We start from the raw sequence: 18,285 nt of genomic DNA on the forward strand, positions 1-18,285 counted from the left end.
CAGCCTACTTTGATTCTTATAGGCAGGATCTTGCTCTGTCGCCCAGGCTGGAGTGCAGAGGCATTATCATAGCTCACTCCAACACTGAACTCCTGGGCTCAGTTTTCCCACCTCAGCTGCCCAAGTACCTAGGACTACAGGCACATACCACCACACTCAGCTAATTTTTTAAAAAATGTTTAAATTTTTGTAGAGATGGGGTCTTGCTATGTTGCCAAGGCTGGTCTCAAACTCCTAGCCTCAAGCAATCCCCCTTGCCTCATCCTGCCAAATCACTGGGATTACAGGCATGAGCCACTGTGCCTAGTCTTTTATTTTTTGTTTTTTCTGCTGCCCGCTCCAGGAGGAATTTTTTTTTTTTTTTTTTTTTGAGACATGGTCTCACTGTGTCACCTAGGATGGAGTCCAGTGGTGCAATCTCAGCTCACTGCAACCTCCACCTCCCATGCTCAAGGGATCCTCCAACCTCACCCTTCCAAGTAGCTGGGACTACAGTCAGGAGCCATGATGCCCAGCTAATTTTTTTTTTTTTTTTTTTTTTTTTTTTTGAGACAGAGTCTTGCTCCGTCACCCAGGCTGGAGTGCACTGGCGTGATCTCAGCTCACTGCAAGCTTCGCCTCCTGGGTTCACGCCATTCTCCTGCCTCAGCCTCCCGAGTAGTGGGGACTACAGGCACCCACCACCATGCCCGGCTACTTTTTTTTGTATTTTTAGTAGAGATGGGGTTTCACCGTGTTAGCCAGGATGGTCTCGATCTCCTGACTTCATGATCTGTTCACTTCGGCCTCCCAAAGTGCTGGGATTACAGGCATGAGCCACCGTGCCTGGCCAATTTTTGTATTTTTTGTAGAGATGAAGTTTCACCATGTTGCCCAGTCTGGTGTTGGTCTCTTGAGCTCAGGCAATCCTTACACCTTGTCCTCCCAAAGTGCTGGGATTACAGGCATGATCCACCACGTGCCCAGCCGAATCACTTCTATGCCTAGTTTGCTAAGAGGTTTTTGTCAGTAATGGATATTGAACTTTGTCAAATGCTTTGTCTGTATCTACTGAGATGATCAGATAGACTTGGTTTTGTTCTTTTTTTTTAGTAATAATTTTCTTTTTAGTCTAAATATAGTGATTGATTTTCAAATATTAACCAACCTTGCATTCCTGGAATAAATATCAGTGGGACATCATCTGTTATCTTTTTTATATATCATTGAATTCAATTTGTTAAAATATTACTAAGGATTGTTACATTTACATTCATGGAAGTTATTGATCTATACTCTTCTTTTAACCTTTGTCTGGTTTTGGTATTAGAGTAATGCTGGCTTCACAGAATGAGTTGAGAAGTGTCACCTTCTCTTAAATTTTCTGGAGGAGTCTGTATAGAATTGGTTTTATTTCCTCTTTAAATGTTTGGTGGATTTCCCAGTGAGAGCCATCTGCTCTAATAATTTTCATTGTGGTAATATTTTTAACTACAGATTAAATTCTTGAGTAGAGCATTACTTAGGTTATCAATTTTTCTTGAACAAGCATTGGTAGTATGTGTCCTTTATTTTTTTTCTGTTAATCAAAGTTGTCAAAGTATAGGTATAAAGTTGTTAGTAATATTTCCATATTAACCTTTTAATATCTGTAGATTATGTAGTCATACTACTTCTGTCATTCCTGATATTGGCAATTCACGTCTTCACCCTTTTTTTCTAATCAGTTTGGCTAGAGGTTTACTGATTTTATTGATCTTTTATTGTTCTTAGTTTTATTGTTTTAATCTCTAATTTTTTTTTCTTTTTCTTTGATTTTTCACTCTGATGATTATTATTGTGTTTCCTTTCTTTTGCTTACTTTTTTTCTTTTTTTAAAAGAAATAGTGTTTTGCTGTGTTGCTTTGGTTGAACTTGAACTCTTAGGCTCAAATGATCATCCCACATCAGCCTCCCAACTAGTGAGGACTACAGACATAGGCCACCACGTCTCTCTAATTTTTTTTTATTTTTTGGGAGACAAGGTCTTGCTATGTTACCCAGGCTGCTCTTGAACTCCTGACCTCAAGTGATCTTGCCACCTCGGCCTCCAAAAATGCTGGGATTACAGGCGCAAGCCACTGTACTGGCCTCTTTCTGTTATTAATTTTAATTAATTAATTTTTTATTTTTTTACAAAAATGTCCTGCAGGTATTAATTTTGTTTGTTTGTTTTTTGTTTTGCATCTCACTCGTCACCCAGGGTGGACTGCAGTGGTGTGATCATGGTGTACTGCAGCCTTAACTTCCCTGGGCTCAGGTGATTCTCCCACCTCAGCCTCCTGCCTAGCTGGGAGTACAGGCAAATGCCACCAACCTGGCTAATTATTTTTTTCTAATTTTTGTAGAGATAGGGCTTTGCCATCTTGCCCAGGCTGAAATTTTAATTTAATGCCATTGTAGTCAGAAGATATACTTTGCATGTATTGAATCCTTTAAAATTTACAGCCGGGCGCAGTGGCTCACGCCTGTAATCCCAACACTTTGGGAGGCCAAGGAGGGCGGATCACGAGGTCAGGAGATTGAGACCATCCCGGCTAACATCGTGAAACTCCGTCTCTACTAAAAATACAAAAAATTAGCCAGGCGTGGTGGCGGGCGCCTGTAGTCCCAGCTACTCGGGAGGCTGAGGCAGGAGAATGGCGTGAACCTGGGAGGCGGAGCTTGCAGTGAGTCGAGATCGCGCCACTGCACTCCAGCCTGGGCGACAGAGCGAGCCTCCCTCTAAAAAAAAAAAAATTCACTGACAGTTGTTTTATGGTTCAGAATATGCTCTATCTACCTTGGTAAGTGTGCACTTGAAAAGATGTGCAAGCCGGGGCGGTGGCTCACACCTGTGACACCTCACTTTGGGAGGCCGACGCGAGCGCATCACCTGAGAAAGGAGTTCAAGACCAGCCTGGCCAACATGGTGAAATCCTGTTTCTACTAAAAATACAAAAAATTAGCTGGGCGTGGTGGCGCACGCCTATAGTCCCAGCTACTTGGGAGGCTGAGGCAGGAGAATTACTTGAGCCCGGGAGGCAGAGGTTGTAGTGAGCCAAGATTGTGCCACTGCACTCCAGCCTGGGCAACAGAGCGACACTCCATCTCAAAAAAAAAAAAAGAAAAGAAAAAAGATGTGCATTTGACTATTGTGACTATTGTTAGGTGGAATGTTCCATAATTGTGATGTGGTCAAGTTACTTGACAATGCTGTTCAACTCTTCTATATCCTACTTATTTATTTGTCCTTGCTCTATTAATTATTGAAGGAGAAGGAGTGTCATACACTTTGAATATAATTGTGTATTTGTTTATTTCTCCTTGCAGTTCAATCAGATTTTGCCCCATGTATTTTCAAGTTCTGTTATTAGGTGCATACATTTAGGATTGTTATGTCCTTTTGATGAATCAAGCCTTATAACATTATGAAATAGCTCTTTGTTTCTAGCAATATTCTTTTCTCTGAAATGTACTTTGTCTAATATTATTATTACCTCTCTGGCTCTCTTTTGATTAGTGTTAGAATGGGATTTTTCTTCCCCATCCATTTACTTTTAACCTATTTGTGTCTTCATATTCAGGACTAGGGCTGGGCACGGTGGCTCACACCTGTAATCCCAGCACCTCGGGAGGCCAATGTGGGCAGATCACTTGAGCCCAGGAGTTTGAGACCAGCCTGGGTAACATGACAAGACCCCTTTTTTAAATAAAAAATTACATTAAAAAAATATCCAGGACTGGTTTCATTTATGATGCATATAGTTGGGTCTTACTTTTCTTTAGCCAAATCTGAAACTTCCGCTTTTTAATTATGATATTTAGATCATTTTAATTTACAGAAAGTATTGACATGATCAGATTTAAATCTACTATATTGTTCTTTGTTTTCCATTTGTCCCTTCTGTTTTTTATTCCCTTCTTCTCTTTTTTCTGCCTCCTTTGGGAATAACTGAGCTTTTAAAAAAATGATTCCACTTTATTTCCTTTTGTGGACTATTAGCTATAATGCTTTGTTTTGTTTTAGTAGTCAATTTAAGATTCATAGTATTACATGTTTACCATAACACAGTCTACCTTTAGGTGATGTTACATTACTTCATATCTAATACTAGGACCTTACACTGGCATATTTCCGTTTCATTTCTTTCAGGCTTTGTGGTATTGCTGACATACACTGTACTTCTACATAAGCTATAAACCCCACAAGACATTATTATTATTATTGCTTTAAACAGTGAATTGTCTTTTAAAGAGATTTAAACAATAAGAAAAAAAGGCTATACTTACTCAAATAGTTTCCATTCCCACTATTTTGTATTCCTTTGTGTAAATCCAGATTTTCATTTTGTATTATTTTTCCTTCTGTCTGAAGAACTCGTGTGTGTGTGTGTGTGTGTGTGTGTTTGAGATGGAGTTTGCTCTGTCACTCACACTGGAGTGCAGTGGTGAAATCTCTGCTCACTTCAACCTCCACCTCCCAGGTTCAAGCAATACTTCTGCCTCAGCCTCCCGAGTAGCTGGAATTACAAACTTGCACAATCAAACCCAGCTAATTTTTGTATTTTTAGTAGAGATGGGGTTCCACCATGCTGGCCAGGCTGGTCTTGAACTCCTGACCTCAAGGGATCCGCCCACCTTGGCCTCCCAAAGTGCTGGGACTGCAGGCATGAACCACCATGCCCAGCTGTCTGAAGAACTTTCTTTAACAGTTCCTATTGTGCCAGTCTGGTAGTGATTGTTTCTTTCAGTTTTTGTACATCTGAAAAACTATTTGTTTCTCTTCATTTTTGAAAGTGTTTTATTTTTGGATATAGAACTACACATTTTTATTATTAGTTTTGCTCTGTTGTCCAGGATGAAGTGCAGTGGCATGATCATAGCTCACTGCAGCCTTGAACTCCTGGGCTCTAGCAATCCTCCCCCCCTCAGCCTCTGAAGTAGCTTTGACTACAAGGACACACCATCATGCCTGGCTAATTCTTTTATTTTTCATAGAGACAGCCAATTGCTATGTTGCCCAGGCTGGTCTTGAACTCCTTGCTTCAAGCAATCCTCCTGCCTCAGCCTCCCAAAGCGTCCTTCAGTTCTTCAAAGATGTTGCAATGTTTCTTCGCTGTCTTTTGACTTACATAGTTCATGACAAGAAGTCTGCCAAATGAATGTATCTTTTTTTCTCTGGATGCTTTTAAGATTTTCTCTTAGTCTCTGGCTTTAACCAATTTGATGATAATTAGCCTTTTGTAGTTGTCATGAGTCATGTGCTTGAGTTTCACTGGGCTTCTTGAACCCATAGGTTTATCATTTTTATCCGATTTTGACAATTTTCCTCCATTATTTTTGAAATATCTTTACTGTCATCTTCCTTTCCTCCATTCTCTCCTTTAGGGACTCTAATTACATGTATATCTGACCACCTGAAGTTCTGTACCTCCCTAATTCTCTGTTCATGTTATTTGGTCTTTTTTGCTCTGTTCATTTTGGATAGTTTCTGTTGCTATGCCTCCAAGTCCACTAATCTTTTCTCCTACAATGTTTAATCTGGTACTAATCCTCTCCAGTGTAATTGAGTTTTCATCCTTAGCAGTTCAATTTGAGTAATTTGTTATATTTACTATGTCTCTTCTTAACATGTACAATCTTTCCTCATTCAGAAAGATATGGAATATTGTTATAATAATCGTTTTAATTTTCTTGCCCACTAATTCCACATTTGATGTCATTTCTGGGTCCCTTTGGGGTGACTGATTTTTCTCCTTAAGTTAAATATTTCTTGTTCCTTGTTTGTCTAGTAAATTTATAACTGGGTGTCAGACATTGTGAATTTTACCTGGTGCCAGATGTTTTCGTCTTCTGTTAAATATTCTTGAACTTTTTTCTGGGATGCAATTAAATTTATGGTGAGCACTTTGTTCTTTCACGTCTTGCATTAAGATGGGTTAGGTGGGATCAGAGCAGTGTTCAGTCTAGAGTTAATTTTTTTTCACTAGTGGACTTCACCAAAATGAAAAACTTTTGCTCCTCAGAAAACATCCTTTTTTTTTTTTTTTTTTTTTTTTTTTGAGATGGAGTCTCACTCTGTTACCCACGCTGGAGTGCAGTGGCACAATCTCAGCTCACTGCAACCTCCCTGCAACCTCCACCTCCCAGGTTCAGGTGATTCTCACACCTCAGCCTCCCGAGTAGCTGGAATTACAGGTGCACACCACCATGCCTGGCTGATTTTTGTATTTTTAGTAGAGACGGGGTTTTGCCATGTTGGCCAGGCTGGTCTTGAACTCCTGACCTCAGGTGATCCACCTGTCTTGGCCTCCCAAAGTGCTGGGATTACAGGTGTGAGCCATCAGAAAACCTTTTTTTTTTGAGACAGAGTCACACTGTCACCTGGGCTGGAGTGCAATGGTGCGATCTTGGCTCACTGCAACCTCCACCCCCCAGGTTCAAGCAATTCTCCTGCCTCAGCCTCCCGAGTAGCTGGGATTTCAGGTGCCCACCATCACGCCCAGGTAATTTTTTTGTTTTTTAGTAGAGACAGGGTTTCACTATGTTGGCCAGGCTGGTCTCAAACTCCTGAACTGGTGATCCGCCTGCCTTGGCCTCCCAAAGTGCTGGGATTACAGGCGTGAGCCAGCGCACCCAACCCAGAAAACATTCTTAAAAAATGAAGACAAGCCACAGACTGGAGAAAATATTTTGATGATATACATGTGAAAAAGGATTTGTATCCATAATACGCAAAGAACCCTTAAAACCCAATAATAATAAAACGAACACTCCAATTTTAAAAATGGGCAAAAGATTTTGGGAGACACTTCACCAAACAAAATATAGGATGACAATTAAACACATGAAAAGATGCTTAACATCATTAGTCATTAGGGAAATGCAAATTTAAGCCACAGTACACATTGCTACACCGCTATTAGAATGGTTAAAAACCTAAACCAAAAAACTGACAATACCACATGCTGACGATGACCTTGAGCAAATGCAATTCTCACACATTGTTGGGGAAAATGACAAATGGTACAATCACTTTGAAAAACAGTTTGGCAGTTTCTCATGAGGTTAAACATTCACTTAGCATCCAGTGCGGCAATACAATACCACTCTGAGGTATTTACCCAAAAGAAATGAAAACCTATGTTTACACAAAAACCTGTATTCAAATATTTATAGCTGTTTTATTCATCATCGCCAAAAACTGGAAGCAAACAAATGACCAGTCGCTGGTTAATGGATAAACAAACTGAGGCCTATCCATACAATAGGGTACTACTCAGCACCAGAAAGAAAAAATTACTGATATACGTAACAATCATCCAATCAGATAAATCTGATAATTCTGCTGTGTGAAATAAACACACTCAAAGGCTACATATCATAAGATTCCACTTACATGACATTCTATAACGGGAATGAAAACAGGAAAGAGAGTACTGGTTGTGAGGGGCTTGGGGTAGGGATCAGGGTTGACTACAAAAGGGTATGAGGGAACTTTTTTTTTTTTTTTGAGATGGAGTCTTGCTGTGTTGCCCAGGCTGGAGTGCAGTGGCGTGATCTTGGCTCATTGCAACCTCGACCTCCTGGGTTCAAGCAATTATCCTGCCTCAGCCTCCCGAGTAACTGGGATTAAAGGCGCCTGCCACCATGCCTGGCTAAGTTTTATATATTTTTTTTTAGTAGAGATGAGGTTTCACCATGTTGGCCAGGCTGGTCTCAAACTCCTGACTTCAAATGATCCGCCCACCTCGGCCTCCCCAAATGCTGAGATTACAGATGTGAGCTACTGCGCCTCGCCATGAGGGAACTTTTCTTTTTTTTTTTTTTTTTTAGATGGAGTCTCTCTCTGTCACCCAGGCTGAAGTGTGGTGGCACAATCTCAGCTCACTGCAACCCCCGCCTCCCAGGTTCAAATGATTATCCTGCCTCTGCCTCCCGAGTAGCTGGGATTACAGGTGCACACCACCATGCCCAATTTTTTGTATTTTTAGTAGAGACAGGGTTTCACCATGATGGCCAAGCTGGTCTTGAACTCCTGACCTCGTGATCTGCCTGCCTCAGCCTCCCAAAGTGCTGGGATTACAGGCACGAGCCACTGTGCACCGCCATGAGGGAACTTTTAAGGGGAGTAGAAATGTCTATATCTTGATAGTGGTGGCAGTTCCATGACTGTATTTGTTTCTTAAGCTCACAAAACTGCATACTAAAGAGGATGAAATTTACTGTATGAAAATTGTACCTCAATAAACCTGACTTTTTGAAAAGCTGGCCAGACGCGGTGGCTCACACTTGTAATCCCAGCACTTTGGGAGGCCAAGGCAGAAGGATCACTTGAGCTCAGGAGTTCAAGACCAGCCTGGCCAACATGGCAAAGCCCCATCTCTACCAAAAATACAAAAATTAGCCTAGTGTGGTGGTGCACACCTGTGGTCTCAACTACTCAGGAGGCTGAGGTGGGAGGATCACTGAAGTCTGTGAAGTGAAGCCTGCAGTGAGCCAAGATCATGCCACTGCACTCCAGCCTGGGTGACAGAGTGAGACCTGTCCGCCCCTGCCCCCCCGCAAAAGAACAAAGCCAAAGGAAATTTGCCACCATCGATATTAAGGTTCTTTCCAAAAATTCATTCTAAAACCTTAATGGAAATTCCCAGAATCCAGTTCCAAACACATTCTGAGCAGTGAGGACAACTTTGGAACTGAAAAAGAGCTCTCAAAGTGGTACACTTTGAAGGGACAGTACTGGGATGGGGGTGGGGGTAACTAAAACAAAAGTTGACATTAATCTAAAACTTTAAAGAGTTGTGGCTTTATTTTACACATTATGAAACAAACCAGAGGATGTCAAGACACTTCATTTTCAAGCTGTCTTCTGTGAGGCATAGTTGGAGACCAGAGTTCCAAGTCCCTTTTCTGAAAGTTATCAGCTTTGAAAACTGAATTTGAGCAACTCATTTATCCTCTTTGGGCCCCATTTTCTTCTTGTGGTAAATGAGGGCAGTAGACTGGGTAACTCTAAGGTTTCGTTCTCTGAACTCATTCATTCAATGTTCTTTCTCTATAAACTTTCATAATTTTAACTACTGTCCATTTGCTGGTGAGGCTGGGTGCAGTGGCTCACGCCTGTAATCTCAGCACTTTGGGAGGCCAAGGTGGGAGGATCGCTTGAACTCAGGCATTCAAGACCAGCCTGGGTAACACAGCAAGACCTCATCTCTATAAAAATAAAAATAGGCCAGGCGTGGAGGCTCACGCCTGTAATCCCAGCACTTTAGGAGGCCGAGGCAGGTGGATCGCTTGACGTCAAGAGTTCGAAACCAGCCTGGCCAACATGGTGAAACCCCGTCTTTACTAAAAATACAAAAATTAGCCAGGCGTGACGGCACCTGTAGTCCCAGCTACTCAGGAGGCTGAGGCAGGAGAATCACCCGAACCCGGGAGGCAGAGGGTGCAGTGAGCCAAGATCGCGCCATTGCACTCCAGCCTGGGCGACAGAGCAAGACTCTGTCTCAAAAAATAAAAATAAAATAAAAAAGAATATATCTGCTCACAAGTTCCTAATTCATACCTTGTGTCTTTAACTACACATCTGGGTAGTCCCCCCCAGGAACCTTAAACTCAAATGGAAATTTAACTCACCTTTCTCCTCCCTAAGCCCCACCTCTTCCTATCTCCCTCTCTCCTCTCTCTCCCTCAATCCTCCTCAGTAGCAAAACCTCCAGTGTAACAGGATCCAGAAACCCAGAAGCCATTTTTGACTCCTCCCTCTCCCTCATTTCCCATTACCCAGGCAATTGCCAACCCTTACATTTTGACTTTTTTTTTAGATAGGGTCTCGCTCTACCACCCAGGCTGGAGTGCAGTGGCAGGATCATAGCTCACTGCAGCCTCAATCTCCTGGGCTCAAGCGATCCTCCTGCCTCAGCCTCCAGAGTGGCTGGGCTTACAGGTGCACACTACCATGCTCAGCTAACATTTTGACTACTTGATAATTCTCAAAGCAATTCTCAGCTCCACATCTCTATCACCATTGCCCTAATTCAAGCCCTTGTTATCATCTCTGGCCTGGACTACTGCCAACAACTTCCCCGCCATCGTCCTGTTGGCCCCATATTCATCCTCCACACAGACACCAGAATAAAATACAAATCAGAGCATGTCACACCTCTGCTTGAAGCCCTCCAGAACCAACAGCAATGATTACCCTTTCTTGAGTCACAGACCCATTTGAAAATCTGAAGGTAGCAATTAACTCACTTTCCAAAAAAAAAAAAAAAGCATGCTTACACACACATACACCCACAGAGGGAAGATATAACAAACCCCCTGAAATCCATCCAGAGACTACTTTTTTTTTGAGACAGGGTCTCGCTCTGTCACCCAGGCTGGAGTGCAGTGGTGTGATCTCGGCTCGCTGCAACTTCCACATCCCAGACTCAAGCAATTCTCTTGCCTCAGCCTCCCTAATAGCTGGGACTACAGACACATGCCAGCACATCTGCCTAACTTTTTTTTGTATTTTTTGTAGAAATGGGGTTTTGCCATGTTGCCCAGGCTGGCCTCAAACTCCTGGGCTCAAGTGATCCACTCGCCTTGGCCTCCCAAAGTGCTGGGATTACAGGTGTGAGCCACCACACCTGGCCTCTTTTTTTTTTTTAATTAGAGATGAGATCTTGCTATGTTGGCCAGGCTGGACTTGAACTCTTGGGCTCAAGCGAGCCTCCCATGTAGCTGGGACTATAGGCATGGCCCCCATGTCAGACCAACCATCCAGAGACTCTTGGTCTACATGATAAAGTCCAACCACTTAACACATCACCAAAGTATCCTTACACATTACACATTATGCTCAGGCAACCCTGAATTTTCTTTTTTTAAAAGCTATTCATTAGAAATCTTCACATAATTTGCTGAATTACAACTTTATAAATGATAGTTACTCTAATCCTGGCGACCTTATACATTGTGTCACAACAACTCGGAATGAAATCATAGTTTTCCATCTGTGGAAAACTCCATTTGCTGTGCTATTTACCTGGAACATCCTCACCCTCTTCTTTCTCTGACAAGTCTTACTTCTCTTCCAGTATGACTCCAGCATCACCTTCTCTTGGAAGCTTTGCTTTACCTTCTCAGTCCGGGTTAGAGGTTCAGCCACTGTGCATATTTCTAAAACTCCACTGCAGTTTTCTTTCTATATGTCTGACCTTCTCCCACCGACACCCCTAACATTATACTTTGAGGGCAGGAAAGAGTACTGTGTAGCATTTAACACAGGTCCTAGACATAGACGGCGCTCAAAAACATCTATGGAAGGAGGAAGGGTGGGAAAGAGGGAGGGAATTAAAAAAGAAGGGAGGGAAGGAGAGAAGGAGGCAAATCTTGTGACTCCAAATCTTAATGTCTTCAGACTTTATATATTTTTCTTTCTGCAAAACACATGCCTAACAAGGAGTGCAGCTGTGCTTTACAAGTAGTATCTGATGAAGGAGTAAGATACTGCTTATCTCCTTTTTACAAATGAGGAACTTAAGTGCAGAGACATTCTCTGCCACAGAAAACAGCACGTTTCCTAAATGTGTTTTTAGTCCTAATATATCTATGGGCATTACCTCCAAGAACATAATATCAAACATTAGGAAAAGCATAACTCAAATAACAAAATATTCAAAGACCGAATTCAGTGACTATCTTACACACTGTCTTATACACTAAAGCCTGCTTTAGCATAGACTGTAAATAATTCTATGGAAGATTCTTGGCTACCAATTGACCTTATAATGACAGCAGTAAAAAATATATATATTTTTACTGTTTAACCTAAAAAAAAAAATGGTTCCTCTTTTAGGATCTTATGCAATTTCTGTGGCCACAAAAGAACACTGTGTGCACTTTATATATTTTTTTCCTTTCTTTTTTTCTTTTTTTAGAGATAACATCTTGCTCTGTCACCCAGGTTAGAGTACAGTGGCATGGTCGTAGCTCACTGCAGCCTCAAATTTCTGGGCTCAAGCTATCCTCTTATCTCAGCCTCCTGAGTAGCTGAGGCTACAGGCATGTGCCTCTATGCTCAGTTAATTTTTAAAATTTTTTGTAGAGACTGGGTCTCGCTGTATTGTCCAGGCTGGTCTTGAACTCCTGGGCTCCAGTGATCCTCCCACCTAGGCCTCCCAAAGTGCTGGGGATACAGGTGTGAACCACCACACTCTGCCTACTTTTATATTATTTTAAAATTTCCTTCACGTGTGTTGGTACTTATAGAACAGAATTGCGTGAGTCAAATTAGTGACCAGTAGTAACTTCTACAAAAGCTTTCATTACTTCAAAACCACTGATAATGCAGCTATAGAAAGTATCAACCAAGAATAACTAAATAACTTAGGTATAAAACTCGCAGATTCCCCAAAGACAGAAAAATCTTCGACCCCATAACTATGACTACCTGAGAAGTGGATACAGCTTTTCTGGAAGTCATAGAAAAACATCTTAAGATCACAAAGTCTCCTGATAAAAACCAAAAAGCTTGCAGGTGAGCAGTCTGGGTATATAAGAAAAAACAAAAAACCAAAAAGCTCTACTCAGACAAACCACCTACTGTGAAGTTCACAAGAAATTGCTATTTCAGAGGGAATAAAGGATACAGCACAGTGGCAAGACCAAGCTAAGCCAATTTCCAGCCCTTCAGTTTCCCCTCTTTTTTTTGAGAAGGAGTCTCGCTCTGTCTCTAGGCTGGAATGCAGTGGCATGATCTCGGCTACTGCAACCTCTGCCTCCCAGGTTCAAGTGATTCTCCTGCCTCAGCCTCCTGAGTAGCTGGGACTACAGGCGTGCGCCACCACACCCAGCTATTTTTTGTATTTTTAGTAGAGACAGGGTTTTATCATGTTGGCAAGGATGGTCTTGATCTCTTGATCTCGTGATCCACCCACCTTGGCCTCCCAAACTGCTGGGATTACAGGCATGAGCCACCTTGCCCGGCCCCCTCTCCAAATTCTTATTCCTATTATCTACAAGATCCCTTTCGAAGTTAAGAAAAATGATAAAATACAATACTCTTGAGAGTATTTGCTTTTTGTCAAATCAAAATCTTTGCCCAAAGATTAAGGCAATGTCTGGTAGGTATGTGGGGAGGCAGCAAGATTGTAATCTTGAACTTGAATGATAGGGGTTAGTTACGGTCACCCTGCTTGCCGAGTGTCATGCAAGGATGAGATGAGAGGAACACAAAGAACCGTGGATATGTTGCTGAAGCCGAGGCATTTTGTGGGCTTCTCAAATGAGCAGGAATACCCTCCCAGAGTAAAATGTAGTCAATATCTTTGCTTAAAGAATGATTTGGAAAAGTGCTTCTTCCCAAGACCTAAAAGATGACCATATTTAGCTTTGGAACAGTTTGTTCCTTTTACTTTAAATGGAAGAGCATTTTCTTTTCCATAAGCATTAAATACAGTACTATATCTCCATTTTTAAGTAGTTTTAGGCCGGGGTGCACTGGCTCACATGTGTAATCCCAGCACTTTGGGAGGCTGAGGCAAGAGGATTGCTTGAGCTCAGGAGTTCAAGACCAGCCTAGGCAACACAGTGAAACCCCATCTCTACAAAAAATACTAAAATTAGCCGGGTATCATGGTGCATGCCTGTAGTCCCACAACTCAGGAGGTTGAGGTGGGAGGCTTGCTTGAGCCCGTAAGGCAGAGGTTGCAGTGAGCCGAGACCATACCACTGTACTCCAGCCTGGGTGATAGGGCCAGGTCTTGTCTCAAAAAAAATTTAAAAAGTAGTTTTAGGGGGCAAAAAACTGGGATCCCTTTTCTGACCAGGCTAAAGCTTCCTTCATTGACGCATGTAATTTTTTTTTTTTTTTTTTTTTTTTTGAGATGGAGTCGCACTCTGTCACCGAGTGTATAGTGCAATGGCGCAATCTTGGCTCACTGCAACCTCTGCCTCCCGGGCTCAAGTGATTCTCCTGCTTCAGCCTCCCAAGTAGCTGGGATTACAGGCGTCCGCCACCACGCCTGGCTAACTTTGGTATTTTTAGTAGAAACAGGGTTTCACCATGTTGGCCAGGCTGGTCTCAAACTCCTCAAGTGATCTGCCTGCCTCAGCCTCCCAAAGTGCTGGGATTACAGGCATGAGCCATCGCGCCCAGCCAGACTCGTGCAATTTTTAATGTACATTTAGTAATCATAATAACTGTGTTGGAAGGTTTAACTAAAAGAAAGCATACTGAAATACTTTTCCTGGGGAAAGGCAATGACCACACATTTCTTAAAAAAAAAATATTGGTTATTTATACACAAGTTCCCCTACCTCCATCTCTTTAATCTTTGTACCGCTTGTGCCTAGCAAGAAATAGTAGAAATAGGTATTCTGTCAGGCACGGTAGCTCACACCTGTAATCCTTGCACTTTGGGAGGATCACTTGAGCCCAGGAGTTGAAGATTAGCCTGAGCAATACAGTGAGATCTCATCTTTACCAAAAAATTTTTCAAAAAATTAACCAGGTGTGGTGGCACGTGCCTGTGGTCCCAGGTACTCAGGAGGCTGAGGTAGGAGGCTTGCTTGAGCCCAGGAGGTTGAAGCTGCAGTGAGCTGTGATCACACCACTGCACTCCAGCCTCAATGACAACGGGAGACTGTCAAAAGAAAGAAAGAGAGAGAGAGAGAGGAAGGAAGGAAGGAAGGAAGGAAGGAAGGAAGGAAGGAAGGAAGGAAGGAAAAAAATGGGTATTCAATTAAAATTTGTTAAATAAAAACAGATTTTTTCTTCCTAATGCATGTTTTCTCTTCATTTTTCTTATCTGAAGTCTTTCCTTGGAATATAAGTAAGTCTTCCTCCTTCACATTTAATATCTCATTGCCTGATTGTTTTTCAGTTTAAGCAACAGGAGAATCCAATAACAAATATTTACCAATAGCTAAGAGTTACTGAAAGTGCCTTTTTAGTTATAAAAAGTTAATCCATTTTTAATGTAAGGCAAGAAGTTCACAATTAAACCTAAGAGGATAATTTACTATAGACAGACATGAAGTACCTAAAAAGAAATGAATATCCAATCTACACCTATATAATGGCAAAAATTAGAACTAGAGTTTCAGAGTCAGAGGGGACCTTAATGTCAGGTTGGCAGGTCTGGGCTCACATCCAATCCAAACCAAGCTTTGCTGAGTGTCTCTTCCCTCCACTTTCTCCTGAATCATTCCCCCTTGGGCTAGGAGTTTCCAAGAAGGCAAATAAAGTAAGATAAGCAACAAGGGCAAAGAATGGCAACTCAAATGTGCAGTTCAAGGCTTTGAATATGATTTTTTTTTAACACTAATGAAAAAGGTAGTATCATAGCTCTTAAAATATTGAAATATTTCTCTCTGTCCAGTATCAGCAGATAATACAGAAAAGCCCATTAGGAACATGTTCCTCTCCTTTAAATGCCACTTAGAAAGCTTCATCATTATTCATAAATGATGAATAAAAGTCCGGGCATGGCCGGGTGTGGTGGTTCATGCCTGTAATCCCAGCGCTTTGGGAAGCTGAGGTGGGTGGATCGCTTGAGGTCAGGAGTTCGAGACCAGCCTGGCCAACATGGTGAAACCTCGTCTCTACTAAAAACACAAAAATTAGCTGGGTGTGGTGGCACGCACCTGTAATCCCAGCTACTCAGGAGGCTGAGGCAGGAGAATCGCTTGAACCTGGGAGGCGGAGGTTGAAGTGAGCTGAGATCACGCCACTGCACTCTAGCCTGGGTGACAGAGCGAGACTCCGTCTCAAAAAAAAAAAAAAAAAAAAAAAAAGTAGTGTTTACAATATATATATATATAAGGGAAATTGGAAATTGGGATCTCATGTCCTAATTCAAGGAATTTAAGGCTATTAACCATTTTAAAGTTCTCATGTTTAAGCTTCTCACTTTATCCTTCTTTATTCAAGAAAATCCATAATACAAAGTGTTGGCAAAGATGTGAGGAACTGGAAATGCCATACACTGCTAGTGGGAGTGGAAATTGGTATAACCACTGTGGAAAACTGTTTGACAGTATCTACCAAAACTGAACATGTCCCTTCCCTATGATCCAGGAATTCTACTTGTGGGCATAATCCCTTATATACGGTGTTTATGTCCACCATATATAAAAGAATGTTCACAGCAGTGCTATGCATAATTAAACAAAATTGGAACAACTTCCATGTGCTTCAAGAACATAATGGATAAAATAAATTATAACATCTATTCATACCACGGAATGGTACCAGCAATTAAAAAAAAAACTGTACAGAGAACAAGGTTGAATCTTATTATTATAATGTTGAGTAAAAGAAGCTGGACATAAAAGAGCACACGATGATGGTTTGGTTTACATGAAGTTCAAACATAGGCAAAAGTAATCTATGGCATCAGAAGTCAGAATAGTGGCTACCTGGGGAGGGGGTACTGACAGAGAGGGTGGAGCTAGAATTGCTCTATATCTCAGTCTGATCGTGGTTATTTGGGCACATACATATGTGAAAACTAATGAAATTGTACTCTTAAGATTTGTGCATATTTACTGTGTGCCAATTATACTTCATTTAGAAACATCTGGAGAGAGAGATATAGAAATTTCTGAATTCTTTCCTAAATATAAAAGAATTCAATGCAGCTTAAACATCGTTGCAAGTATTGATGCTTATACCTTTAGAAAGCCCATTATACTTCTGAAAAATGCACTTACTACTTAATATCATACATAATAGAAAGCTAACATTTTGTATTAATGGAATCTGGAAAACGTATTGACTACACATTTGAAATTACAGATTTACTAACTAGTAAAGATAAATATTTAAGAACTAAAATGGCTTTGTTTTTCCACTCTTTCCCCCGATTTCCATTTTTTACTTTTTATATTTCAGAATTATTTGTAACAACAGCTATTGGATATAATTCCTGCACTTCTATATTGCAAGCATTTTCTCTATTTACCACAGAGACTTCAAATCCTAGCATTTCAAAGCTGAAGGGGACACGGACGGACTCCCTCACTGCACAGATGAGGACGCGGAGGCCAGGGGAGGTGAGTGTCAGTCCCAAGGTTGCAGACCTAGGACAGGGACCGGAGCTCCCGGGCTCCCAGAACTCTGTCGCCTTCAACCCAAATTCGATTCAGTCCTCTCATCTTTCCAAATAGAAAGCTGACGCGAACCGATCGGAAGATTTTTTTTTTTTTTTCAATAACAACTATGCTACCCAGCAGATTCTTTGGGGACAGTCCTCGGAGTCCTTGAAAACCCCTTTGGGGTTTAATGCCAGGATAAGAAGAGACTAGAAGAAAGGGACAGCTAGTATTTTAATATGTAAATCTGTTTGCATAATATTTCCTAGGTAAACTATTCGTTGATCCAACCAAAATTCGGCGGGGCTAGGGGGTATCGTTATTGAAGATGACTCGCTCTAGGGGAGAACGCGGACGCATTTTCCCATCAGAGTTCCCTCCATAAATCAAAACCTCAAAAGAAGAGTTAAAGACGACACCCAGGTGTCTACAGTATCCAAGGGCCGGTCCAGGAGCGGTCCCTGGCCACCTGGCGCCGAGTTCGCGGCCGCAGACTCCCACGGACGGCCCAGCACCCGAACGCAAGGGCCGAGCTGCCCCAGACCCGGCGCAGCGCCTCGGCGAGGCCGTCTGCGAAGTCCGGGCCGCCACTCGGGACCGCGGCCCGAGCCAGAAGAGAGACTTCGGAGAAGAGGGACGAGGACGCGGGGTGGGAAAAGCCGGGGCCGCAGGCAAGTAGTGGGCGAGTCCGGAGGGCGCGAAAGAGGGGAGGGGCGCGGGAGGCAATGGAAGGAGCGAGCGCGGGGAGGAGCGAGGCGGCTGGGCCGGAGGAGGCGCGCGCCCGGGTCCACACTGCGGGGTGGGGGCTGAGGGACCGCGAGGGGCTGCGAGCGGGCGAGCGGGGCCTTACCGAGCAGCGGCAGCCGGCCGCCGCCGCGCGCCAACGCCGGCATGGCCTCCGGAGCCCGGGGTCCCCAGGCCGCGCCGGCCCAGCCCTGCGATGCCGCCTGGAGCGGCGCGCCCCGCGCTGCAGGTGGCTCTCTTAAGGATGCGCGTCACCGACCGCAAATTCCCTCGGACTGGTGCAAAGTGGAAGGGGGGAGGAACCCTCTCCCCAGAGGCAGGGGCCGAGGCGGGAGCGGAGAGGTTGGGCCGAGCCGAGCGGCCGGTGCCTGGCGCAGCGCTGCAGCCGAGCCCACGTGCCCGCCGCGGTCCGCAGCCTGCGCTCGGCGGCCCCCGGGGCTCCCCGACTGCGGC

General features: G+C 43.0%; 1 protein-coding gene across 1 annotated transcript in view; it reads right to left on the reverse strand.

Annotated features, from left to right (window-relative positions):
* Nucleotides 1-18,047, reverse strand: part of FLT3 (fms related receptor tyrosine kinase 3) — a 97,008-nt gene extending 78,961 nt beyond the window's left edge. The window contains exon 1 of the mRNA XM_054446513.2: nt 17,939-18,047. Coding sequence (XP_054302488.1) covers nt 17,939-17,981 — 43 coding nt within the window. The 5' untranslated portion in view covers nt 17,982-18,047. The remainder of the gene's footprint in view (nt 1-17,938) is intronic.
* Between the last annotated feature and the right edge of the window lie 238 nt (nt 18,048-18,285).

This window comes from Pongo pygmaeus, chromosome 14 (assembly GCF_028885625.2).
Source record: "Pongo pygmaeus isolate AG05252 chromosome 14, NHGRI_mPonPyg2-v2.0_pri, whole genome shotgun sequence".
Classification (NCBI taxonomy): domain Eukaryota; kingdom Metazoa; phylum Chordata; class Mammalia; order Primates; family Hominidae; genus Pongo; species Pongo pygmaeus.